Source organism: Bactrocera oleae, chromosome 4, assembly GCF_042242935.1.
Source record: "Bactrocera oleae isolate idBacOlea1 chromosome 4, idBacOlea1, whole genome shotgun sequence".
Classification (NCBI taxonomy): Eukaryota; Metazoa; Arthropoda; class Insecta; order Diptera; family Tephritidae; genus Bactrocera; species Bactrocera oleae.
Window position 1 is genome coordinate 7,891,141 of NC_091538.1, and position 26,550 is coordinate 7,917,690.

At 36.5% G+C, this 26,550-nt stretch overlaps 3 protein-coding genes and 1 non-coding gene across 8 annotated transcripts; 1 reads left to right on the forward strand and 3 right to left on the reverse strand.

The window, feature by feature from the left end:
* Positions 1-989: 989 nt before the first annotated feature.
* On the forward strand, positions 990-1,062 carry TRNAR-ACG (transfer RNA arginine (anticodon ACG)). The gene has a single exon. It is a non-coding gene; the product is annotated as a tRNA-Arg (tRNA).
* A 13,148-nt stretch (positions 1,063-14,210) lies between these two features.
* Positions 14,211-16,464, reverse strand: LOC106618194 (proton-coupled amino acid transporter-like protein CG1139). Its single transcript, XM_014235837.3, has 9 exons — positions 16,415-16,464; positions 16,314-16,364; positions 16,104-16,254; positions 15,925-16,046; positions 15,263-15,489; positions 15,022-15,152; positions 14,789-14,967; positions 14,547-14,719; positions 14,211-14,488 (listed from the first exon to the last, which is right to left on the reverse strand). The coding sequence occupies exons 1-9, from the start codon at positions 16,423-16,425 to the stop codon at positions 14,226-14,228; spliced, it is 1,308 nt and encodes a 435-aa protein (XP_014091312.3). The 5' UTR covers positions 16,426-16,464; the 3' UTR covers positions 14,211-14,225.
* A 536-nt stretch (positions 16,465-17,000) lies between these two features.
* LOC106618195 (proton-coupled amino acid transporter-like protein CG1139) lies at positions 17,001-19,720 on the reverse strand. 3 transcript variants are annotated; one of them, XM_036374860.2, is made up of 9 exons: positions 19,646-19,720; positions 19,529-19,593; positions 19,316-19,466; positions 18,464-18,585; positions 18,162-18,388; positions 17,862-17,992; positions 17,612-17,790; positions 17,377-17,549; positions 17,001-17,317 (listed from the first exon to the last, which is right to left on the reverse strand). In XM_036374860.2, exons 3-9 carry the CDS (start codon positions 19,400-19,402, stop codon positions 17,010-17,012), a joined length of 1,227 nt encoding a protein of 408 aa, XP_036230753.2. In that variant the 5' UTR covers positions 19,403-19,466; positions 19,529-19,593; positions 19,646-19,720; the 3' UTR covers positions 17,001-17,009. The 3 variants fall into 3 exon arrangements, with proteins under 3 accessions (XP_036230753.2, XP_014091313.3, XP_036230754.2); XM_014235838.3 differs by having other exon boundaries at positions 19,529-19,576; positions 19,646-19,708; XM_036374861.2 differs by lacking the exons at positions 19,316-19,466; positions 19,529-19,593.
* Positions 19,721-21,243: 1,523 nt separating this feature from the next.
* On the reverse strand, positions 21,244-25,188 carry LOC106618207 (serine/arginine repetitive matrix protein 1). Of its 3 annotated transcripts, XM_014235854.3 has the most exons (8): positions 25,037-25,188; positions 23,773-24,089; positions 22,972-23,663; positions 22,799-22,890; positions 22,346-22,733; positions 21,873-22,280; positions 21,711-21,813; positions 21,244-21,637 (listed from the first exon to the last, which is right to left on the reverse strand). In XM_014235854.3, the coding sequence occupies exons 2-8, from the start codon at positions 23,849-23,851 to the stop codon at positions 21,633-21,635; spliced, it is 1,767 nt and encodes a 588-aa protein (XP_014091329.2). In that variant the 5' UTR covers positions 23,852-24,089; positions 25,037-25,188; the 3' UTR covers positions 21,244-21,632. The 3 variants fall into 3 exon arrangements, with proteins under 3 accessions (XP_014091329.2, XP_014091328.2, XP_014091330.2); XM_014235853.3 differs by having other exon boundaries at positions 21,244-21,813; XM_014235855.3 differs by lacking the exon at positions 23,773-24,089 and having other exon boundaries at positions 21,244-21,813; positions 25,037-25,186.
* Between the last annotated feature and the right edge of the window lie 1,362 nt (positions 25,189-26,550).

The following is a 26,550-nucleotide window of genomic DNA, read 5'->3' on the forward strand; positions in this document are numbered from 1 at the left end:
AATTTTGATTCGCTACAAATTGGCGGTTTTCCTCAAAAAAGTTGTTTTTTGTGAAAACAATTTAAACTTCAGTGTGGTCTAAGCAATCGAAATTATTATAAAATTCTTAGTGCTTCAATCATTACCTGACACATATGTCTAAAAAAGTCGTTTGAAAATTTTAGGAAATTTCTAGCCATTTTGGAGAAAAATTATCTCACCGCCACCGAAAACAGCGTTTCGAGAAAATCGCGCTTAAACTTTTGAAAGCCGATACACTAAACTAAAATCTTGCAAATACGCCCATTACTCCGAAACTATTTGCCGGATCCGCTGTCAATTTTCCAAGAACTTTCTCAAATATCTTTTACATATATATCGATATAAAAAATCGATTTTTAAATTCAGAGGTGGATGCAATCCCTTAAATTAGAGTAAGAGTGGATTTACTCATACTTATGGTTGGCAGTGTTTTTATTACTGTAAATAAAAACACCGCGTACTCTACACGCTATAAAAATGGTCGATAAATTTGTAAATATCGATAAATTGTAAATAACATAAGAACTTAAATTGCAATAGTAAATATTGTACATGCTTACTCATATATATATATATACCTATTCACATACATACATATATGTTTAATGCCTTCAAAAAGTCTACAACAACTGGTTTTTTATGCGGTCAACCACTCAAATATATCACGAGAAGATAACACTCGCGCGTATAAAGCATAAAAAGCAACAAAAAAACTCATTATAATTATTTATTTAAACGAGCAGAAGAAGAAAAGAAAGAAGATGTGTTACATACAAACATTTGTAGTGTGGATAAACTATAAATAGTGCTGTTTTCTTAAGTAAATGATGAATAAATTAAATACATCAAAGTTTGCTGTTGGCGCGACGGCAGAACGTGTATTTATAAGGTGCTTATGTGTGATCAAATATTATGGAAGGCCTATTCTGGCGGCAAGTGTCGTGTTTCTTCGTGCATTTAAATATAATGGTCCTGTGGCGCAATGGATAACGCGTCTGACTACGGATCAGAAGATTCCAGGTTCGACTCCTGGCAGGATCGCAAAGTCTAATTTTTTTTAAACTAAAAAAACTAAAATTTTTTAAAATTTTAAAATTTTATTTTTCAATTACTATTAATATTATATACGTAATGTTATTTCAAAAATTTGTACATTCATATACAATATAATATAACGTATAACCAATGCCACAAACATAACCACAATAACTTTTAAAGTAATTAAAAGTAATCTGAGAGTAATTATAAATAAATTATTATTTAAAACTTTAAAAAAATATTTATAATAAATAATAAATAAATTATTTAAATAAAAAAAATTATTTTGAACTTTCAGTTGAAGTAATTATATTTTTTAATTACATTATTTAATTAAAATTTTATTTTTTAATTACTGCAAAGATTATACACATACTACTAATAATTCATAAAATTATATACCCTTATATTTTATATTTTATTACTTATAAATACCTTACAAGCATTATACCATTACCACTTGGAGTAATTAAAAATAATTTTAAGCAAATCAATATGTTTAATTGCAAAAAATCAATACTAAAAAGTTATTTTAATAAAAAAAAATTAATTTTAAGTTTCCGGTTGAAGTATTGTAATTACTTTTGAATTACATAATATAACTTTTTAAACATACTAAAAACTAGCAAATTCTTAATATAATATACCCATTTTGACTGAAATACCACCTCACAAACAGTACACCACTAACTCTTCGTGTAATGAATAGTAATCCGGTAATTTTCATCAAATATTTGATTGAACTAATTTTAATATGATAACACATTAACATGACAATCACATTAAAAGTTCTACCATACAGCAACAACCACCACAAGAGTGGATTTTCAACTTTTAACCACATGCTTAAACAACAACAAGAAGAGCAACAGCAACTACAAACTACTTCTACAAATGTTTGCGTATTAATTTCAATTAAATTTAGTGCCACGCTGTTAATGTGCGTCAATAAACATTACAACCAAAATATGCAGACTTTCGTGTACAACAACAACAACTTATTACACTTATTAAAACTTATGGCCTGCCATCACAACTCTTTGTTATTTAATTTGGCACATTTCACTGAGAGTTGTTGTTGAGATGTTTGACTTGCTTCAATGTTAAGTGGTAATTATACTCAATACTTTTACATTAAAATTGATAATTATATAACTTTGACGGCAGAAAGTTTGACTTTGATAGCAGAATGCAACAAAAAAGCGAATTTATAACAAAAGCGGATTTTTAGAAGCTTTCATCTGTTGTGAATCAGTGTTGTCTTTGTTGAAGCGGTTAGCCAAAATAGGGCTAGAATATATAGGCTTTTACTCTCCTCAGATCGGTGAGTAACTTCGAAGTTGCTCAGTTTTCCGGAAGACTATTGCTATAATGCACACAATGATAATTTTTAAAGCCATGTAGTGAAGAATATCTCCAAAGTGATTTCTCCTGATATTTACATATAGCACTTTTTCAGCTTTACTGTAAGTACTAGCGATAATTTTTCAACCGGTAATTTGGAAGAAATAGATTTAATCGTTACAAAATGGCTTCTTTGAAGAATTAAAACAAGGCGCCAATTAATTTTTGAGAGCTGACAAGTAAATATAAAACTTTACCTCGACCAAGCCACAAAAGATTTGGCTACGGGCGATTTTGGCTCAAAGTTCTGGAACTGGTAGATACCGAAATTCCACTTTAAGGTGTTGTGAACTCACTTAAGTGGTCAGAGAATATCAACGATATTGAAGTAAAGCACTTCTCAAGGACCTTTAACGAACTTATAGATAACAAGTAAGGAAGGGCTAAGTTCGGTTGTAACCGAACATTTTATACTCTCGCAAAGTCAAATGGTATACTCGTTTGAGATTTCTTTGTGGATTGACAGATATTTTCGGTAGAAGGTCAACTATAGGCACTGGGGTCCACATATTTAGTACTTAGGGGTTTGAACAGTTTTGGTTCGATTTAGACAATTTTTGGCCGCAAGGTGGCATACTTTAATTGCATTATTCACGCAAAGTTTTACCCCGATATAATCATTGTTACCTGATTTGCATAGTGGAAATTGAAAGAATCAGATGGAATTGAAAATGGTGCTACATGGGAAGTAAGCGTGGTTGTAGTCCGCTTTCGCCCATTTTCGCACTATGACATAAAAACATGAAAAGAACGTTATGCACCGAATTTGGTTGAAATCGGTTGAGCAGATCTCAAGATATGGGTTTTCACCTAAAAGTGGGCTGTGCCACGCCCACTGTCTAATTTTGAACGCGGTTCCTATAAAGCCAATTTATACCATCTCAGAGATAAGATTTAATGTCTGTGGCGTGTTTAGTGCTTGATTTATCGCGCTTTTAGTAGTTTTTAACAGTACCGTTATATGGGGAGTGGGCGGAGTTGCCACCCGATTTCAACTATTTTCACACCGACAATAGAAGTGCTAAAAACATTTGCTTCTAGTGAATTTTGTTATTATAGCATTAGCGGTTTAGGAGATATGCACATTAAACCTATTAGAGGCGGGACCACGCCCACTTTTTAAAAAAAGTTTTAACTGCAGATGCCCCTCCCTAATGTGATCCTGTGTACCAAATAACAGTCTTGTATCTTATTGCGGAGCTTAGTTATGGCAAGTTATTTGTTTTTAATTAATGGCGTTTTGTGGGCGTGGCAGTGGTCCGATTACGCCCATCTGCAATACCAACCGTCTCACGGTACCAAGAAACATGTCTACCAAGTTTCATAAAGATATCTCAATTTTTACTCAAGTTAGAGCTTGCACGGACGGACGGACGGACGGACGGACGGACAGACAGTCACCCGGATTTCAACTCGTCTCTTCATCCTGATCATTTATATATATATAACCCTATATCTAACTCGATTAGTTTTAGGTGATACAAACAACCGTTAGGTGAACAAAACTATTATACTCTGTAGCAACAGGTTGCGAGAGTATAAAAATATGCCTAAATATGGACTGATGAACATTTCCACTGATAGCGACCGTAAAAGAGAAGTTCTCTATTCGATTTCCACGATTCTACTTTACCGTAATTGACCCGGATTTTATCTCGCCAAGGGCCGGTAGTAGCCCGTATTAATTTTTTCCCATTTCCATATTAAAAAAAACCTTCATTCCCCATTGATGATAAAGTGTTGAGTACTTTCGATAAACATCAAGCACAAGACCCCGATCCAATTGCAAGACTGCAAACAGCTGACAGTTTTCCACGCATATTGTAAAACCCTCCTCCACTTTAATTAGCAAAGCTTCAGCAGTGGCTGCAATAAATACTAGGAATAGCTACAACAATTGCTATATATTCCTATGCAGTAGCTTTCCGATGTATAGGCACGTGCCAATAAGTTGCCATCAGAGTTCAAGTGAATTTTAGTCTGCCCTCTTCTTATTTATTTATTTTACTTTTATTTTTTACTTTCTAATAGAACTATCGTTAGCAGCGCCTCGAAGACAACAACGATATTTAATTAAAATAAAGTGAAGAAAGTGCAAATTGCAAGGGACAAGTTGAGTAGAGTAAGTAGCTAACTGCGCGCGCTTGCCTACATATTTCCGACCTCCAAGTAATGCCACGCGTATTAGCACCACTGCCACAGCCGCTGCAACTGAGCAGTGTTAATTACTTGGGTGCTCTGTTACAATAACAAAAAGTATGATACAAAAATAAATAATGTGCAATTAAAAGAGCAAACTAGCAAGGAAAGACGTTTAAAGTGAAAGAAGACGCTGAATGGTGAAAGATTGAAGAAATTCTGCGGAATTGAAAGTTCTTCTGAGGAACGAGCTTAAATCCAAATTACATTGTTATAAAGAGATGCTTTTTTCGTCGAGCTTATCCATCAATCTTCGTTAAATATTTACATATATATATCAATTAGTGGCTCTGAAAAGTACCAAACTAGTACCCTTTGGTACCTAATAATACTATTAATAGTACTTGGCTGATTAATAGTATTATATAAGCCATTGTCCATCTGAAGCTATAACTTTTATCCTTCTTTCTGGATATTTTTGAAGAAAGTCCCAAAAGAATAAAGCCAAGTTTTGATACACAAACCGATGCAAAAACGACTTTTTTGTAGCGTCGACTTTCAAAATCATCTCTCAACATCTCAAGACTTCAATTCATATAGCACCCGATTCGCTTGCTTTTGAATGTATCCGACTGTTTTTAAACGTTTTGAAATAGCTGCTTGAATGACTACCATAGATTTTTCGAGCTCTTCGCGTGTTTGACAACAATCTTCATCGAGTAGTGTCAGTTTAGTTCCAGTTTTTCGTCTTCAAACTTTTTTGGCTGCCCAGGCAGTTCTTCATCTTCCAAGCTATAATCATATGATCGTGTAAAAATTAATCAAATATTTAAAAATTTCCCACAACTTTAATTCGAATTTTTCATGTATTTCGCTTTTTGAGCAAAAAGCTGCTCTCATTACATCGCAGTCCCACTCATCCCAGGGGGCTTGTTTTATTTACTTTTTCACTGAGTAGCTGCCTGATTGAACGTTCATCAGCGGTCGATTGTGTAAGAGGAATACAGTAGCCAAGTTGGCTGCCTCATCCTCCTCCACGACGCTTCATTTATTTGCATAACCAATTCGTAAACGCGTCTTTTCTTAGTGTACAGTGTACATGTTGCCCTCGGTTTCGCCGACTTATCGTCCCCCAGAGAGACGCCACAGTTGTGCCCTAATACTACTCGACTTAAGTCTATTGGTCTGCCGGTCTGTTGGTCCGTCATCCGCCGCCGCATTTTCATAAGCATTTACATTAACATTTATTTTAGTAATGGAAAACCCGTGTCTATCAGTTTACTCTCCTTCGGCTATCATTTAAATCATTTTTGCGCTTGGCTTTGTTGCGGAAAAGTACACACTAATAATGGTGAAATAAGTAAAAGTAACGCAAACGAAGCTGTAAGAAAATCATGCTTAATAAATGATAGTGAAAAGTATTCAAAGCTGTCGGGATATAAATTACAAATTCCTTTTACTTTTTTTAGTATACTTGAATACTTGGCTTTGGCAAGTTCAAAAAGTTACTAGGAATTCTACAGAAAAAAACGCCAATTGAGATTTGGCAAAGTTGACTTTCGTAAATACCAACTGAGAGGTTGATTGGCTTAACTGCTGTCATTCGCTAAAAAAGCCTTAAGAGCTTCTTTGATACTTATTATTATAAACAGAAATGGATGGGGGAAGATTTGCATTTACTTTTGGGCATGTCCGCAAGGCCATTGGATTTAGTAAAGATGAGCGACTCAGCTTGGAGATTGGTATGTATGAATACATAGTACTAAGCGGATCGGTTGTGCGACACCGCCACAGTGGCAGAAGCTTAAACTTGGATGAATGAATGATAAATCGTGGATTCTGCAAGCGTTTCTGTATCAGAAGTCCGTTAGTCCTATGAAGACCGCTGGGGGACTACAAGTAGTAGGATCCGTTAAGGCGCAGATGAAGGCTGAGCAAATTAATCTACTCCGTTTTTAAGCGTTAAATAAGGTTTGTATCTCCATTTTAGTTTAAGTTTAGAAGGATCTAAATGAGGCGGCTAATTTTCCTTAGATTCATCGGTTTTATTTCCATTTCCTGATTCTCGATATATGCAAATTATGTTCACAGTCTTTCAGGCTGTGGTAATTAAGTTTGAGCTCCGGCAATCGACTAATCATTCATAAAAGAGTTTAAGATATCCAGTGGCATATAAGAAGAGGAACGACGGACAAATTTAATTGGTACCAAGTGACCCAGCTTTTTTCTCTTTTTGTCATATATATAATGATCTTGACTCTAGGAGATCCGCATCATTCACACCTAATACCATAATATAGTACCTAAAGGTTTGATTAAAGAAACGGTCTCACGTTAAATACCCAGTCTTATAAAGTATATAGCGGCATCAGTTACACATATGAAAAGAGCTCTTTCTCCCTTAGACCGATTATATAGTTTTTAAACGTAAAAAGTGGAGCTTCAACCTCTTACTCAACTTGTATCCAACAAACTACTAAGATACTTTTAACATATGTATGGTCCATCATAAGGACCTTCAGCCATCCCAACTATTTTCGAACTATGAGTTGGAAAAGTCGATAACTTTTCGATAACTCCTCTCTAGAGAGGCTAAGGAAAATAAACAGACTGCTAAGGCTTTGAGACGAATCTAATAAGCTAATGGGTTATAAATTTACCACAAGAATTTTTCTTTAGCCGAAAGCTAAAGCCTAAGGCAAGAAGGGTTCGAAGAGCTCAATAAAATTTAATAAGCATCTGAAGCCGCCTTTGATATATTAGTGATACTAAGAATATTTTTTTAAATTATTCGCCTTGGCCGCTATAATTCCTGAATAATACTACTTATGTTTTTGCGAGCTGATGAGTTTAGGAAAAATGTAAAAGAATGCACTAACGGACTTATTAAGCTGCCACAAATTTCGCACGATTTTTTCTGCTTTTCCTTTTCTACTTTACATGCACTGACAATTCCTTGATTTGGATTTCATTCTCTTATTTTTGCCATTTGCGTGTTTTCTTTATAGATTATTTTCTTAATATTTTTTGTTGCTATATTTTATTCTTCAAACCACAAACTCCGTTGAACTGCTTTGAATTTAAATTGAAATGTAAACCGCATTGGCAGTAAGTAGACAGCCGTATCAATGACAGCTGGCATAATGGCAAGCAAATCGCAATGCCACCTCATCTCCAAAGGCTTGGGGTTCGATACAGTAGAGAGTCGGTGGTGAGGCAAACGAGACGCTTCATCAGCGCCGCTGCGTCACTGGAGTTTATTAAAACACGTTCAGCGCGCTGTGGTGAATTTTTTTTGTTTTGCACTTTTCTACGAAACCGATTGTTGTTGTAATGCGAAATTTTTTTATTTTTGTTGTTGTTTTTTTCCTTCCAAATGCAAGCACTTTCCATTTGTTTGTCTTTATTTTTTGTTGTTGTAATTTTTCGCATTATTGTTTTTGTTGTTGTCGTTAATACATCAAAGCGCACAACTAACTGTAAATGAGCACTTTTCACTGGAGAGTTAGCCAAGTTGTTGTTCCTCAGCAACACTCTTTACTACTTCTCTCCACCGCATTCTTCCTTCTTTAACTACCGTTTTTAGTTGCCTCTGATACTCTTAGGGTGTATCGCAATCTAAGCCAACGAATGGTCATTTAGTAATCAATAGACAAAAACAATAAGCAACAGCTTCAACACGGTGAAGATGCAGCAAGTAGTGAAGCAATCGCGGCACGTGTAGTAATCAAGAAAGCACAAAAAAAAAACAAAAAAACATAGTTATAAAACTGCTTTCCCCTTTATTGGTAATCTACGCTTATACTTTGAATCAGCAAATGATCAGCAAGTCCTTAAGAGCACAAAGTGCTAATTTAGTTTGCTTTTGTTGTTTTTGTTCTTTTTGTTGCTGAATTAAAAGCGCAAATTACTTTAACTGTTAGCCAGGGTCAGCCAATGCACTATATAAATTCAACTTGATTGCAGTAATACTTAAGCAATTTTTTAACTTAATGCTTACAAATTACCGTTAGTTGTTTATGGTTAGTATATAATATAGTAACTGATTACTTTGCAGTGCTTATTCTAATAAAACACAAATTCTGGGTTTTGATTGGAAAGATTAATTATAATTTCTTGAAGAGAATAGAGATATGCCACAGTTATCATAGTCGCCAATATATTTGCATGTACTCATTCACTCAGTGCAGGCTGAAAAGCTATAAAATCCGTGAAATATAGTCCCCGCAACACCGCAGAGAGTCTAACATTGCTTTCCTTCTCATCGAAAAATATTACAATGTGAACAGACCATCATCTATACAGCAAGGCTGCACCGGCTGTATTTTCTAATTATTCTAGATAGTGCAGATAAATACTTCTCTCTTGTAGATATCTTAGACCTTATAACGTGTACTTTACAACGATGGGTAAGCTTTGTCTTTCCAACTATAGTTAGTAAGTGATTCTTATCACGAGATCCAGACAGCTACTTATATTCTCACGCAATACGCGAAACGGTCATGAGTCATGAGGAATTATTTTCGATTTTTTTTAATTTAAGTCTTCCTTACGAGTTGGTATGTCATTTTCGAACTGGCTCAAGTATAAGAGAACTGCAAGAGATTTTCTAGCCAACTTTGCTGCCCAATAACAGATTTTGATACTAAACACCTGTTCCAAAATGAGTAATAAGGTCGCAGTGAGCCTGAAAGAACAAACGATACGAAAAATAACGCAGAGCTGCATAAATTTTCACAAAGTGTTAAGTTGCCAATCGAGTTGCAGGAAAGAGTTTAAGAGAGAGAGAGAGAGAGCGAGAGAGAGAGAGAGATAGAGAGTGAAGGAGAGAATCAGAAATACGAAAATGAGTTTCAGAAGCTGCTGGGGAGAATCAGTAGTCAAATATTCTGCCAAAGAACGAAAAGCATTTGTTGAAAAATAAATTTTATCAAATTGTAGCGTTAATAAAACTGTAAAAATAGAATAATGTTCCAAATTTAAGCCAGAAGAAAAGGTCTCTAACAAAATATTTTTATCGTAAGTTGGATAAGTGTTTAATGATGTTCGGTATACACTTACTCAATATCCGAGATAAACAGAGAGAAGCTCGAACATTTAGGAATAGATAAGTGAATGTATGTGCCGAATGAGCGGTAATGTGAAGCTAGTAACGCGGCTAAACAATTATAAAGCTTTGGATACCAATCAATATCAACTTGGCTATCCGAAAATAGCAACGGAAAGCTAAAAAAATATATAACATATGTGAACTTTTATGCGTTAAACCGATCGTCAAAAGTATGCTTGATTAGCGGAATATATGTAAGTGCATATTGTGCCATCCTTATAATTATCCTCCAAACAATGCAAACAACCTACTTATAGACGAGAGCTTTTTTCTGAAATTCAACTCAATGTTTTCTTTAATTCTATTTAATAAAGACAACATAAACACCACTATATGCACGCTATATATGTATATATACCTATAAACACACAAATACTTAAGAATCTATGAAATGTGTTTATAAGCTCAGCACCTACACCAACCACAAAGTCTTTAGCTGCCAACTTTTTATCGTTCGTGCAAAACCACACACAATGCAATTTTCCATGAGAACCAGAAATATACAATAACAATATTGTAGTTATTTTTGCCGCTGTCAGCATCTTTTTGCTCTGCAAGCACATAACAACAGCGCTGACGACAGCTTCGACAAGTTCTTCAAGGCAGTTCTTATAAGCATACATGCAGGCGTATACGCAGTGTTGTGAGTGAAAATGTTGTTGTTATTATATGTCATATAGACATACATATATATATATTAAATTTTTAGTGTGTAAATATGCAGCTTTCTTATGAAATTAGCGCACTACTTACAACTCTGCCGACGCTGCTGCTGGAGCGACAGCACGTATGAGTAACCTTACATTGCTCATACGCCGCGTCGAACAGGTTAGCTTGTATGCTTGCATTATTTCCATTAATATATGCGCATATATATAAATGTGCCGTTATACAGCTATGCAGCACATTTGCATGAGCACAAGCTCATTTCCTTATAATAATTGCTTGGTTACCCGCTCAGATGCCGCTGTCACCTCGCGCCTTTTCACTACACACACGCACACATATATATGCTCATACACGTATATGTATACAGCTGTTCGTGTTGTATGCCATTTTTGCATAGTCGCTTACATTCGCATTCCACTACAATGCGCTGACTGACTGACTGTCTGTCTGTCTGTCGTGACATTGCCTTTATTATATGTCTGATGCTCTTACATAATGCATGAAAGTTATGCAAGCAGCAGCTCTTTGTTTGTCGGCGTTATTATCTGTTTGTCGCTCACTGCGTTTCACCTTTCAGTTGCTTGTCTGTCAAATTACTGTTATTGCTGTGCATTAGTTTTGTTGTCGGCTGCATTAAAGCGCTGCTGAAGAAAGGCGTTCAAGGGTTTGCACATTCTTAGAGACTTGCTGTTTATTGTCTACCCCACTAATAGAGTTATAGCTGCTGTTTGATAGTATTTAGCGCACTTAAGTGCTTCTCTTGCTAAGATGGAATGCAGTCAATACAAATAAATTTCTATATTAAAATCCGATTTGATGCAGGATTCGAGTGGAGCGAAGGAACTCACGCTAATCAAGCTTTTCAATTTAATGTCAGATTTTAAATAATTTTATAAACAGCTACCTTCCATTGAATACCTAGAACCCTAGCTTCTTCTTTACTTCAAAATAAGTAGGAATAAAAGCTCCTCTTGAATACTTCTCATATCAAATATGACTTAAACTGGTCCATTTAAACTGCGCGCAAGTCGATACATTTTTTTCCCTAGATTAGTACAACCTTTTTTTATGTTCGTATGAAGTTTGATCTCCTTAAGTCAATATTTGTGTTTCCAGTGGATTCGCGGCTATGGAATCGTTGAAAATATTGCAGAAGTATTTAGCATAGTCTACTTTATCATGAACACAAGTATTTGAGTGACACAAAGCAATCAGTGAAGGTCGTGAAGTCATCGAAAACTTGACTCATGCAAGACGTCCATCCAACTCTGTTAATGACGACTATAGAATACTAGAAAAAGTTAAAGCAACAGCACTCAAAAATTTACATGTTGGCATCAGAGCAATAGCAGAGAATCTCAGCATATTTTAAGGATCGACTCAACATATTTTGGCTAATGTTTTGGGTATAAAGCATGTCCATACTTGACTCGTATCAAGAGAGCTGAAGCTTTTGCAAAAACAGCATCGAGTAGCTGAGAACTATACTATTTTCAACAAACGCATTATTACTCGTGACGCGATATAGGTTTATGAATTTAAAGTCAAGGATTCAGTCTACAATACTTTCATCTCGTACATATTTTTGTTTACTCCATTAGATCCGTCAAGCTTCAACTCCTAATATTTAACCTGCGACACAATCAATAATTGACCAAAGCCGTATCGTAAATAGTCGGTAAATAGACCTTTGACGCATTCGCTAATTGTTGTAATAGGTTTTCTTATTTATTTTTTGAAGCACAACAAAGATTGTGTATCAAACACAAATGTCCCCTTCTCCAATCTCACAACTATGTCGGTATTGTAGCTATTCGAAAACTTCAAAAGTTTGCTTCATCAATTAATTACTCACACTCCCACTCGGAGTATGTTGGTATTTTTGTTGATTGCCGAAAATTTCTTTCAATTAGCATTGAAACTTTTTGGCGAAAATGCGTACCCTGTAGGAAATTTTTGGACTAAAGAGTTCGGTGCAAAAGGAGTTGTAACACTGCTATGATTTTCATCCATGTAAACATTTACTTTAAGACTCCACTGAGAGTCTTCAATTTCTGTGGTTTCGTAATGATTCGAAACCAAAAAATTTCGACGAAAATCTCTTTTATAAAAAACAGATTCCGTGCTTAAGTGATTATCAGCATACTAGCAGTTCGGTTTGGATAGCTTGATTACCTAGGCAGGTCTTCAGGTCTTATGTGTAAGAATATTGGTATATTATGAAATATCACTTAAAATATAATCATAAAGAGTACGTCTCATTTTCCATTTAGCTTTCCTCGCAAGGTTTGTCATGAGTGCTCGCGTCAGTAATCAGTCAAACATCAATGGTTTCCCCTTCACAACGATTTAACAAACACAAATTAACACATAAAAATAAAAGTAAAAGTAAAAATGAAAAGAAAGTATCAAAATAACAAAGCACCAAAGTCACAATGCGAAAAGTAAAGCAAGAAGAAATACAAAAGTTGTTAAAGTTCACGAAAAAAAACATTTTCGAGAGGTTGTTAGCCAGCGGCAGCCTTCATATTAGTATCTACATATATAGCGGAGCACTCTGGTATGGTTGGCGCGTTGCAAATTAAAAGGCACTTCCGCATTGATTTGATTGGCTCAAGCGCTTCCGCGCTGCTTTAATTCCAGCAAGGACAACCGTAGCAATATATGTGACACCATGGATACCGATCTAGAAATAGACAAAAACAAATTCATGCATTTTAGGTTACGTTCGAGAGAAAGAGTAACCCTCTGACGCTGATCTTGAGACACACGATTCCATTTTTAAAAGTTTCACTACCAAAAATATAGTATTGGGGGTGGTTTAGACCACCTTATATGGGCACATAACCATGAAAAAGCTGTCATGTAACGCATCAACAATAAAAGATAACGATTTGGATCTACAATGATCTACTGATGATTGTTTTTGGTGGTCAACGGGAATTTATCTCTGCACTAGACTACCTGAAGACTACTAAAGGCAGTCGACGGTACTGGCCTCCAACGCTCAAATTAGTTTATCAGTTAAGTCCATTAAATCTTTGATGCTGCCTGCATCGGTTCGATGCTTCAAACAATGAAACCAGATAGACTGAGAAAGGATTTTCTAGGACTTATGCTCCCAGAAGATCTCAAATTCCACTATAACAATCTGGATCCCGCACAAACGCTCCCCAACTGCCGCAAAGAGTTGTTATAAAACCGTTTCATGGCAGTTGGGTATTATGTAACTGGAAAAGACTCAAATTTTTTTTTCAACAAGTTTTAAAAATTTTAATTTGCTGTTATTTTTGTAATATAAACTTCGTTTCTCAGCATTACTTCAAAAGTGAGAAGAATACCATATGAAATAGATACGTAAAATTTATGCAGCGCTCTCAAAAACTGTCATCCATAAAAGCTATTAAAAGCTACAAATGGTGTAAGCAAGGATACTTTGGAATACATGAGCATTTAGGTATTTGGCTTCAGTAGATAGAGTTTCGTTTGTCGTAGAAAGCTTTCATTGTACTTACAAAGCTCTCAAGAAAAAATATCCGCCAATGCTTTTAAAAGCTTCAAATGATTTAACGAAAGTCATAAATAGGCGTACAAACTCATTAAAGGTATGAGCTGCGAAGTATTTGTCAACGCTGAAAACAGCTTTTGCCAGAAGTTGCGTAAAAGCTTACCATTACTAACTCAACAATGTGGAAAGTTTTATACGTGATTCGCGCCTGTAGCTTTTGGATATGAGTAACCGAAAAAAGCTTTACTCACCAGAGACAGCTACCAGTCCTACCACCATGAGAGCAAATGAGTAAATAAAATAAATTTTTTTTTTCTTCTACGCAAATATATATTTCTAACCGGTCAAATTTGTACCGCTGACATATAGTTTCACCATTTGTTCGATTGGCACATAAGAACCAGCTACACCACCAACAATACCAAATAATATCACGACAAAACTTAGTAATAGATGTATTTTCATAGGTCCATAACCCTTTTCGTATCTAATCGAAATATCTATGATGGCTGGAAATATAAGACCCAGAAAGGAGAGGCAAAATGCGCCGACAAAAGAAAGAATTAAGGTCAGGTTCGGCCAGGCGACGGCAAAACCAACTATAAGCATAGAAAGGGATGAGATCACGATATTAATAATTATTTCGTTTATATTTACCCGACGAAATCGCCAAGCAAACACGAAAGACCAATTCCAATACGAACGCCTTACTCTCGGGCACCTTCGCCTTCAGCCAATTATTCCACATGACATCGATGGGCACATAGCCTTGCAGCGGATGTGAGATATACATGGAAAAGGCGAAAATTACGCGCGCAGCGTTACCGAGTCTGAAAAGAATGAAAGTAGGGTTATGTTCTTGAGTCAATTTCAAATATTGTAATTCAAAGGCAAATTACATCTCATCATAAGGCAGACTCTGCAATATTGCCGACTTGATATCATCACCATAGCGCCAATAGCCGAACAAACCGAAGACTAGCTGCAGCAGTATAACAAAGTAGATGCCTTGACTCAGCACACCACTTATGCCGACATAGGACTGTGGCTTTTTCATATTGGCCTCAATCGATACGACCTAGAGAAGTTCCGATAATAAGTTAGGTATGGTTAGAAAGATTTTTACAGTTACCAAGCCAGGCGCCTCAAAAGCAAATAACGTGGCACCAATAAATAACGGATATAGGCGAAAGTCTTGGAAAGCTTTCAAATCATCAAATGGTTGCAGATTACTGAACATATAGTAGAAAATTATGCCGAAACCTGAAATAAAAAGAGAAAGCAGTTAAACTGAGTTGCTTAGGCATTCAGAGCTCAACATAATTCCGTGATTTCCGAACGATTATTTTTAAATCAAAATTAACTTAACTTACCAAATATAAGCGAAAAATTGGCTGCCATCGCAAAGGGAACCAATGATTTCAAGTTCGGCACACAGTAGATAAGGCATAGAGGTAAAATCTCACAACACATGTATAAACGGCTATCCCAGACGGCCCAATAATGGTCGCCAATGTCCTTAAGACAATTTGCTATGAAAACCACATAAACGCAGCAAGAACCGAAGTGATAGATGAAGAGTAAAGAGTTCACCATGCAGCTGCAAGTAGAAATGAAAAAATGTAGGATTAAACTGAAGCGTGCATTTAAGGGACAAAGCGTGTGGCCGAACCCGATTCTCTGTTTTACAATTCCAAAGCCGACAGGGACGAACCCTGTAAAGGACCACCACCTAAGCATACAAAAGTAGCTACGAGCCCAAACAGATATCTCTGGAATATACACACGATACTTGCAATACCGAGTTCATGTTCTATAAAGCGTTAATTTCAACGGCGGTCGGTCACTTCTTACAAATCTGAGCGAGAGTTGTATTTAACGCGTCAATCCAGTTGCTTCTATATTTCTTTGTAACTCCACTTTAATTGAGTGAACTCTTCAACCGAACTTTGATCTCTCTTCCGTAAACAACACCATATTAAAAGCTACATATTATATCTCAACTCTAACTGAACACTTCTGAAAATATACCAACCGCAACGTTCCCTGGAGTCCACGCAAGCAAGGTGGGCCTTCGATTATCGCTTCTACAACACCCTCAGCATATGTATAAAGTGGTACACGACGTCGCTTTGCTATTTCGTACATGCCATACATCTGGAAATTGCAAAAACTAACGACACTTCAAAGATTTCTGCAATTCCAGTTGCTTACCAACATTTTCTTCGAATACAAAACAATAACACCAATAATAGTCGTACTAATCAGCGCATTTAACCAGCCGGCATTGCGAAAAGCCATTGGAGACACCAAAATGCCGGTGCCAATTATTGCTTTGATGATATTCGTCAGCGCACCAATATTTCTACGAGAAATTGAAATGTGAGTGATGTACCAAAAGAGGGAATCTCGTCATGAACTCACGAAATCGGATGTTCAACTTCGCGGTGCTCATATGGATCGTAGACATCCTTTCTAAAGAAACAAAATGAGTTTTAAAAGAAACGCTGACACCAAGAACTTACGACTCGGCCATTAAATTGAAATGAAATATTTATAATAATTGACAGCTAGTGGTTTGACAGGCTTGAAGTGTGTGACTGCAAATAACTGAATTTTTAAAATAATGGTAACAAATTTAGTGGTGGGAAAACAGAGCGTACCGTCTACCAGTAGCTCTAAAAATTGATCTGCTTCGACGGTGTTGAGCCATAAAGACTTTGACCTTTTGGGGATATGCAAAAAAATGGTCAGTATGCATGGGCTCTTTACAGACAGAAAATTTCGTTGGTATCGGAATTAAGTATAGATAGTTAGGAGCTTAAACTGAGAGCTTACTGGGATGCAAACTCAGATCTTAATTCGATACGCTTATCAGATGTTTACAGGCCTTGTATTAATAATTAAAAGACTCAAACTGCTTCATCTGCGCATCAGATATTAGTGTGAGATTCGGGAGCAATATTTATACCAAATACCTCGAGTATGTTATTACCGAAGAGTTATACTCTGATATTATAGGGTACTACACTTGTAGTTGATATTTCCAACGCCATCTAACCGTTCAAAATAAACTACACAAATTAAATGTTCAATGCACAACATAATAAATTTCACATTTTAAATGAAATCGCTATATTTTTCATTAAAAACACCATAATATAAAGTCTTCATCATGTGATTTTCACGTGTATACGTAAAGATCCACTCCTGTATCGACACATATGTACCAATAATAGCGCCGACCAAGCCAAGAATTACCAGCAATAAACTCGAGAGCAGATAAATCTTTATTGGACCATAGCCAATGTCGTATTTAACGCAAATATCCAGAATAGCCGGCAATATTAAGCCCAGAAATGACATGCACAAAGCGCCAACTAAGGAGAGTATGATAGTCAAGGACGGACAAGAGATGGCGATGAGCACTAGAATGAGACCAACGACAGTGAGGCATACAAATAATTATTTATAACTAATTATAGACCCGAAGAAATGGCGATAATAACGCGAAAAAGCATCTCCAGCACGAACTGATGCTCTTCCGTCACTTTCGCTTTCAACCAATTGTTCCACAACACATCGACGGGCACGTAACCCTGCAAAGGATGCGAGATGAAGATAGAAAATGCAAAAATTACGCGAGCCGCTACAGCGGGTCTAAATAAAAAGCAGGTACTTAGTAATTGTATAAATTTGTTAAATAAATGCAAAGCGCTTACACCGCATTATAGGGTATATTTTGCAGAATAGTCGAGGCAATACTCTCAGCATAACTCCAGTAGCCAAAGAAGCCGAAAACGATTTGAAAACCAATAACGAGCAGCATGGCTAGCACAAAAACGCCACAGATGCGCCGAAAATGTAAAGGATTTTTCATATTCGCCTCCACGGAGACGATCTGCAAAAGAAATACAGAAATTCTAACCTAAAAATGAAAGCTAAAAAATTGCAAAAATTCGTTGACACAACCAAACCGGGTGAGTCAAATGCGAACATGGTGGCACCAAAGAAGAAGGGAAACAAATATATGTCCTGCACCATAGCCAGCTCGGAGAACGGGCGCATATCCGTGAATATATAGTAGAATAAAATGCCAAAGCCTGCGGAAAGAAAAATTATTATTATATTTCATAACTAAATATTGAATTCGATCCGAACTGGATTAGTTATCAGTTAGCGCGCGCAGTTTAAATAGACCCATCCAAGTCAATTTTGAACTTGAGTGTATATACAATAGTTAGAAAGATATAACATAATTGATATACCTACCAAATATTAAAGATATATTCGCGATTATCACAAATGGCGTCAGCGCTCTCAAGTTGGGTATGAGAAATATCAGGCATAACGGCACAATTTCCATTGCCATATAAATGCGATTGTCATGCTCCTCCCAATAGTAATCGCCGAAATCCTTCAAGCAATTCGCTATGAACACCACATAGACACAACAAGTGCCAAAGTGATTGGCGAATAGCATTACATTCACAATACCGCTGCCGATTAATTAAACGATAATTAAACGACAAATTAATTACTGGACACAAATAACAACGTAATCAAAGCCTAACCTGATTAAATGTTGCAGCCAACGCAGCGCCGGTGGACCCTCCGTCACGCCGATCAGCATCGCTTGGCTGTAGGTTAAGAGCGGCACTTGCTTGCGCTTGGCCAACGCATACATGCCAGCTAACTGTTAAAATAAAATGGTCAAAAATGTTAAGTGCGGTCACACCGCAACTATAATACGCTTCACAACTAAAAAAAATGTCCAATAATTCGTTTTAAAAGATCGGTCAGTTTGTATGGCAGCTATATACTATAGTGGTACGGTCTAAACAATTTGCTCGGAGTTTGTAGCGTTGCCTTGAACAATAATACATGCTAAATTTCCGGAAAATATCTCGTCAAAGAAAAAGGTATTCCATGCAACGCTTGATTTTCGTCAATCAATTTGTATGGCAGCTATATGCTATGGTGGTACGATCTGACCGGTATATTCGGAAAATGGAAGACCGAATTCCGTGAAGATATCACTTCAAAAAAAAATGATTTTCCATACAATAACTTGATTTTGCTCGGTCAGTTTGTATGACAGCTACATATATATATGCTATAGTTCTCCGATATCGGTTGTTCCGACAAATGAACAGCTTTTTAGCTTGGAAAGATATGTGCGAAATTTCAAAGCGGGAACTGGTATAATTCGCGTAAATACAGACAGACAGACGGATAGACGACTTAGATGGCTTAATCGACTTAGCTCGTCACGGTAATCATTAATATATATACATACGAGTATATTGTAGGATTTTCGAGGCTTTTTCTGGCTGTTGCAAACTTCATGGCCAAAAAAATATACTCTGTTCAGGGCATAAAAAACAATAGACCCAGCCTAGTGTCAGCAGTGTCTTTTGTATTACCAGAATGAACTTCGAGTGTACTACAAAGATGCCAATTATGTTGGTACATATAATAGCGGGCAAATAACCGGCATTTCGTATGGCCATGGGCGCCGCCAGTATGCCTGTGCCTAGTACGGCTTTGAAGATGTTCACAAAAGCGCCAAAATCGCTGCAAAATTTACATACATACATACATACATTTACATTATTTTTATAGAAATTTCATTATACCTAATCGGATGTGGTACTTCGCGGTGTTCGTACGGATCGTAATCATTTCTACAGCGAGTATATAACTATTTTATATATTTATGTATATTAAAAATAAATAAAATTCCGAAAACTCACTTTTCAGACTTTTCAGCCATTCTGAGATGTTGCAGTATTGAGAGTAATTGGAAAAATGTAATATGTGGCTCTTTTCGTACGATTGAAAAGCCGAAGGTTGCTATATGGTTTAATTTTACAAATTTTTAAATTTTTTCTGGTTTATTGCATTCGAAAATATTAAACAAATAACTGGTATAAATGTAGCAAACTGGCATAATAAAATTAACGTTGTCTGCGTTTCATTAGAATATGGAAAATGGCGTATTTTATAAACTGGTATAAATGAAATAAACAGTTATAATGATATTGAAGCTACGCTAGCTTTACATACGACTTATAGAGTGACAAATCGAGCAAACGACTGGTATAAATGCAATAAACTGGTGTAATAAATGGTGAAAAATTTAACAAACAACTGGTATAAAAACAATAAACCTCATTGCTCTTCTTCAAACTCTTCTTGGAGAGTGGTAAAATTAAATAACACTGGTATAATTGCAACAAACTGGTATAAAGTTAAACGATGTCTACGTGTCACCAGCATATAGAGAATGGCGAAGTTAAGAAGAAACTGTTATGAATGTAATCAACTGGTATAAAAGTTTACTATTTTTTCCTCCTCACCTAACCTCGGAGAGTGGCAAAATTCATAAACACAGTCATAAATGCAACAAACTGGTATAATAAAATATTAAGAATCTATAGTATATGATGTGCAGGTAAGCTAAAGAATTCCAGTACGCTTTTCAGAAGGCGTTTTTGAACGATTTACGTTTCATTTTTTATCTACTCCGTTTTGTGACAACTTTGCGCTTTAAATATCTGAGATGGCGTCTACCACAATTACTTCAGGCATACTATCCAAAACGCCTAAAGCTTGACACACATTTCGTAAAGTTATCAATTTGAAATTTTTGATAGGTGGCAACACTTTTCTAGAAATTATTTGTATTTTGAAATTCTTAAGCAGTTTCCAGATTTTATTGTACGACTTAAATTTGACACACATTTCGTAAAGTTATCAATTTGAAATTTTTGATAGGTGGCAACACTTTTCTAGAAATTATTTGTATTTTGAAATTCTTAAGCAGTTTCCAGATTTTATTGTACGACTTAAATTTAACAAACATTTTAAACGTTTTAGAATTTATTTGTTTGAAATATGGTAACTCTGTTCTCAAAAATTTTAAAATTTAAGACGTTTTGATTATTTTGCGAAAGTTTTTTTTGAGCGTCTTGCTTAAAAATAAAAAAATTAAATATTATGTTCTGCTTTTTACAATTTCCTTGATAGGTGGCAACTATTTTCGAGAAAATTTTTATATTTAGAAATTCTTCAGCAGCTTCTAGATTTCATTCAACGGCTTAAGTTTAACATACACTTTATAACATTTAGATTAATTTTATTTTCGAAATATGGCAACTCCATATTTAAAAAATTGTAGGCTAAAAAAAATCGATCATGAGCTTTACTTACAATTTGTCGATAGTTGGCGACGCTAATCCAAATTTTTTCGAAGTAATGAATATTATATAAAACTCACAAACGGAATGGACTGGAATCGTGCCTTCTTCCATTTGTAAAATTTTACTACATATGTACAAGTATATACACATTTTCGTTTAGTTTTTATCCAATGATTTATTTAAATTAATATTACACTGTTTATAATATAAAGTACTAATACATAATCATCTGCACGGTTAAGTCGCAATTTCGGCAAAACTTGAGGTTAAAACCGTTAGTTGCTTGCTTCATACGAGCATGTATACAAGTATATAATTTCTATAAATAACTTACGTATATATTTTATCAATAAAATTTTTTATACATTTTAAATGTAGAACAAATGTAAGAATGGGAGCAAATTTTAAACGCAGTTGACACCACAATGAAAAGCAACACTGCAGCAAAAAACTGACAACCGTTGGTGGCATATGTTGATGCTTTTTTCGTTTTCATTTTGCGCAATCGTGTGCACGTTACAAGTTCTAAAACAACTTCCTAATCTGTGATGAAACGAATTAATACAAGAAAAGGTCAGTACCTAATTAAGACGCTGCGTAATGGGTAGCTTCTTACGTCGACGACGCGCCATTTGTTGACGTTCCCAATACTCATAGTAGCGTTCTTGTTTCAACCATTCTTGATATTTATACCACCATTCCTCCCATTTTATGTAGTCCTGCGGCAATTAATATATATTATTATAAAATTTTTTTTTTTTTTAATTAATGTTCTTACCTTCAAATCTAAATCGCGCAGATATCCACGACTTTTGTAGTATTCGTAACGTACGCGTACATCATCCCACGACAGCATACCCGACGGTGCTGTGGTCGCAAGTTCTTCCGGAAAATGCCCAGCCGGAGCTGGGGAATACGAGTAACGACGCGGTGGCGACTCGAGTCCTTCTTCGATCATAACTTTCAAAGCTCCACCGGTAGAGTCTTTGGTTATGCGCATATTTTCCATATTGCTACGATCAATACTCCATTGTGCCATTTTGCCAAAGCGTTCGGAGAGTGTCAAACCGGTGGCGGCAATAAATGTCGGCAATGAGCTATCACTATCGGAACCACCAGAATCTTCGGACTCAGACGATGAGTGCTTCTTACGTTTTTCACCTTCAATTTTAATGCGTGTACGTATCTGTGGAGTGCACACGTTTTTTTTTAAATAACTAATTTTTTATAAACAATAATAATAAGAATTACTTCTCTGTCCTTTTTCTTCTTCTTAGAGACAGCAACTGTTGCTGAAGAAGTTGTAGCGGGCTCTGGTGGCTCTGGCGGACGATTTTTCACGCGCAGATCCTCATTCGGTGAATGCCGACCCGAACGCACAAGCTTGAGCCGACCATCTGTTGGTACGCGGTCCATGCTGCGGTCATGACTATACTGACGAACCTTGTCATCGCGATACTTATCAACGGAACGTGCGTTTGGTTGCGGTGGTGGTGTTGACGGACGCGCATGCATACGTGACGAAGTATGGCCGTTCGGTGGTGGTTGGGCACCACGATATTGCATCGAGCGCGACGACGCTTTCGGCGGCGGAGAACGCGGACCACCTGGTATACGCGCACGCGGTATAGATTGAGAACTGCAAAACAAGAAAGAAAGTATAATTATAGGAAAGGAGTAAACAAAGATTTGTCGATTGCATACCGTGATCTATTGTGATGTTTGGGTGAGCAAACCGAACAAGAATCATCCGAGCAGCTGCTAACCGAACTATTCGAACGCGAGCGACACGAATTCTGTAATAAAATATACAAAATATTTAATTGGTATGCTGCAGATCAAATATATATATATTTCTCAATAATCAAAAAACTTACCCTCGGCGGAGGCGATGGTGGACGCTTAGAACGCGGCAAAATTTGTCCCCTTTTATTGGGTCCACCAGGTGGCGGCGAGCGCCGCCGACTTATGTTAGGTGGTGAGCGGCGTCTACCTAGTGGCGAACGCGACGGCTTACGACGCATTGGCGGTTCAGGTGGTGAACGCGGACGATTATTACCACCACCAGCACCGCCCAGCAAAGGCATACGACCACGACCCATATCAGAAGGCGAACGCGGCGGTACACCACCACGTGGTGGTGGCGAACGCGGACGACCACGCATACCGTCCATGTGTGGAGACATACGACGTCCCACCATATCCATGGGTGGCGAACGACGACGCATATGCGGCGACATAGGTGGCGATTTACGTAAACGCGAGCGACTACGCGAACGTGGTGAACGAGAACGACCATATCGACCGGTATTTGGTGGCGGGCCACCAACTGGTCCACCAGCAGGACCGCCTGCTGCGGAATTATAACGAAAACCACCTTCACGTTCACTTTCACCGGAACTGCTGTCCCCTTGTATATACATTTTCTTGTAGCCTGTATGACGCCAGCGGTTTGGATCTTTTTCCTCCACCTCAATCAATTTCTTATCCCAGTAGTCATTGGTGTTAGCGCGTGCTTTTTTCATAACGTTATCGATCTCACGACGTTTGCCGGCAGGTAGTGAAGGATCTGTAATTGAAGTAATCATATTACATCAGTGTCAGCTTTGTGATGAGTCTACACAACACGGGTTCCTACCAAAAATTTTAAATTTTTTCGCTGAAACTAATATTTATACCTGTTATACGTGCAACTGTCGGCTGTCTATCCATATGGAGTTTCGGATTTAATTCGCCACGTCTGCGCGACGTCGACATGGTGAAGGATGTTAAATTCAAGCGATTTTACAAAGGCGGACAATTGATAATCAACAATTGCTACGAGACAAGCGCCAAGTTTCGTATTTTGTATATATGCCGAGCGTCTAAGTTGTGTACTTTCGACGACGTTTCTACGTTTAATACTCGCGCGCAACCGATGTTGGCTCATATGCCAACTAAAATAAGCTGAAACGCTTTAGGATAGAACGCGCACTTAAGCACTTACACAAAAAAGCTGCAAGAAACATTTTAATAAAACATGAGTGAACAGCACTTTAAACAAGCAATGCAAATATGTGTGTATATTTGTTATAACTTTTGATTTTTTTCAAAAACTGATTAGTGGGTATAAGCAGGATATACAAATATAACTTAGGGTAACAACAAAATGCATAAAAACGGGTATTTTAATGATTTTTATAACACTTTATAGTAGTAGTGATTTTAATTTTTTCTTTAATAGAAAACAGTGTTAGAATGGGCGTATCAAATCAAAGGCAGCTGCTAGACAGCAGTTGCTGTGCGAACGATAAACGCCGATAATGTACCGGTACCGCATTACATATCGATCGTGTAACGAATACACACGAGCACCGCAACCGCATACATAAGAGGAACGAATTTCTTAATTCAACCGGCAGCGCTACAGATGCTAAAAAAATGTCTGTATAAATTGCATTTTACCGGCAATTTTACTGCAAGAAAAAATATTGTCCGCTTTTCTGCAGCTGAATATTTTGATTAGGTATATATGCGAATTTAAAATACCGAACCCGCTTATAATACAGCAACTGCCACATCACTAAAGCTGGGTTGTTCGTGCCATCCATGACACTACGAACATGTTGGCTACACCATGCACATACCATTTTTTATACTGAACACTTATGTATACACATATACGCGCATATATATATTTATATTATATAAAACAAATTTGGAATTTTTATACACAAAACTGTTAATAAAATACTCCAATTGTAAACGCACGCATATGCACCGTATAAATATTTATGTAAAAACTTGCACACAATTAGCATATGCAACTTGAACGGTAACGACGGCACCGTATTGACCCGACGAATGCAACCGACGCATACATTTTTCGCTTTGTAAGCCAACACACATTTTCTGCACATTTCAACTTCTTAAAAAGTATTTATATATAAATCAATTACGTACGTTTTATATTCACGACGATTTCACAATATTTCACAACGATACGGCTTTTCCTAAATGAATATCACAAAAACGATATTGAACAGCGAATAGAGCTCACAAAATATTGTTAATACTGCTCGACGTCCATTTTAGAAATGAAAATTGTCAAGCGCACACACTTCAACGAAAATATCGATACTTATTTTTCCAAGTCATCGATTTTAATCGAAGTGTCCGTGAATGCAGCAGGGTTACACATATGCATACAAATATCAAATTCAAACTGAAATAAAATTTTAATCAAATTTAATATAAATGCAAAAAAAAGCTATCAATGAACTTTTCCCTTTAATTTAATACTTTAATTTTATTAGAGAGAATATGTTGTTTCTAAGACAAACTAATTTTAATTCATGCTAAGGAAAGTTTTTGATAAATTTTTTTATAAAAACAAAAAACTATTATCAAATAATTTAAAAACATATTTTTAAACCTAAATATAAACAAAAATATTTACAAAAAAAATATTTGCTGGGAAAAAAATATTAAAAACAAAAAACAAATATTTATTCATGGCAACGAAGGTATTTGTCACCACAAACGTTCAACTATTTCAACAGTTAAATATATTTTGACTATATGCTAACACTGTTTTCATCAAATGCCGATTAAATAAAAAGTGCATTTCAAAACTGCTTCGAAGGTTGGAAAAACGCTTCCACGAGTGTATTATATCTGAGGATGATTACTTTGAAGGGGGGAAAAAAGAAATTGATGAATAAATAAATATTTCTTGAGAAAAATGAAATTAGGTTGTTTTTTTTTGTACAGATAAGAAATAAAGTGGCCACTTCAGACTTAATAGCTGTACTGCCTCTGAATCGCGCGTAGGAAACATAACTGCAGAAGAGATGAAATAACGGGTGTTTTTATGGACCATGCATCGCTTTCACAGCACGTTTACTCTAGTGGATAATGCGCATCCTCAGAGACGCCGTACAGTGCGCACCGAAGACGTTATTGGTGCTGTAGAGCAGAGTATTGAAAAAGATCCGCATGAGTCCATCCGTCATCGCACGCAACAATTTTAGCTGTGCCTATCCATTTTATGAACGATTTTGCGAAAGAATCTTGGTTTACAGGCTTAAAAAATCAAGCGTGTGGCATATACCGTGAATGGGCTGATAACACGATGACCACCGATACCGATTTTTATAAAAAAAAATTTTGTTCAGTGGTGAAGCTCACTATTGGTTGAATGGGTACGTTTATAAACTATACATAAAATGCTTTTGGTGTAATGATAATACACAAGCCATTACATCCTGAAAAAGTTACTGTTTGGTGTGCTCTGTGAGCATATTTCTTCAAAAATGTAGCCGGCTCGACCTTTGATTCCCACAAGACGGCCAACGAAACAATCAATTTATTGGTGAACAATCAACTTTTGGGGAGCGCATTATTTCGCGTCGTGGACGTGTGGCGTGGTCTCCAAGATCGTGCGATTAAATACCGCTGGAATATTTTTTGTGGGG

Excerpts from the sequence above, each read along its gene's own strand:
- LOC106618194 (XM_014235837.3), bottom strand. Across the intron at positions 14,968-15,021 it reads CTTTTGAGGCGCCTGGCTTG|GTCGTATCGATTGAGGCCAA; the intron begins GTAACTGTAAAA and ends GAACTTCTCTAG. Across the intron at positions 14,720-14,788 it reads AGTCTGCCTTATGATGAGAT|ACTCGGTAACGCTGCGCGCG; the intron begins GTAATTTGCCTT and ends CATTCTTTTCAG.
- LOC106618195 (XM_014235838.3), bottom strand. The coding sequence starts at position 19,665 with ATGGCTGAAAAGTCTGAAAA. Across the intron at positions 19,467-19,528 it reads GAAGTACCACATCCGATTAG|CGATTTTGGCGCTTTTGTGA; the intron begins GTATAATGAAAT and ends TAAATTTTGCAG. Across the intron at positions 17,791-17,861 it reads CATTTGACTCACCCGGTTTG|ATCGTCTCCGTGGAGGCGAA; the intron begins GTTGTGTCAACG and ends TTTCTTTTGCAG.
- LOC106618207 (XM_014235853.3), bottom strand. The coding sequence starts at position 23,851 with ATGTCGACGTCGCGCAGACGTGGCGAATTAAATCCGAAACTCCATATG. Across the intron at positions 23,664-23,772 it reads GACAGTTGCACGTATAACAG|ATCCTTCACTACCTGCCGGC; the intron begins GTATAAATATTA and ends CTTCAATTACAG. Across the intron at positions 22,891-22,971 it reads CACCATCGCCTCCGCCGAGG|AATTCGTGTCGCTCGCGTTC; the intron begins GTAAGTTTTTTG and ends ATTTTATTACAG.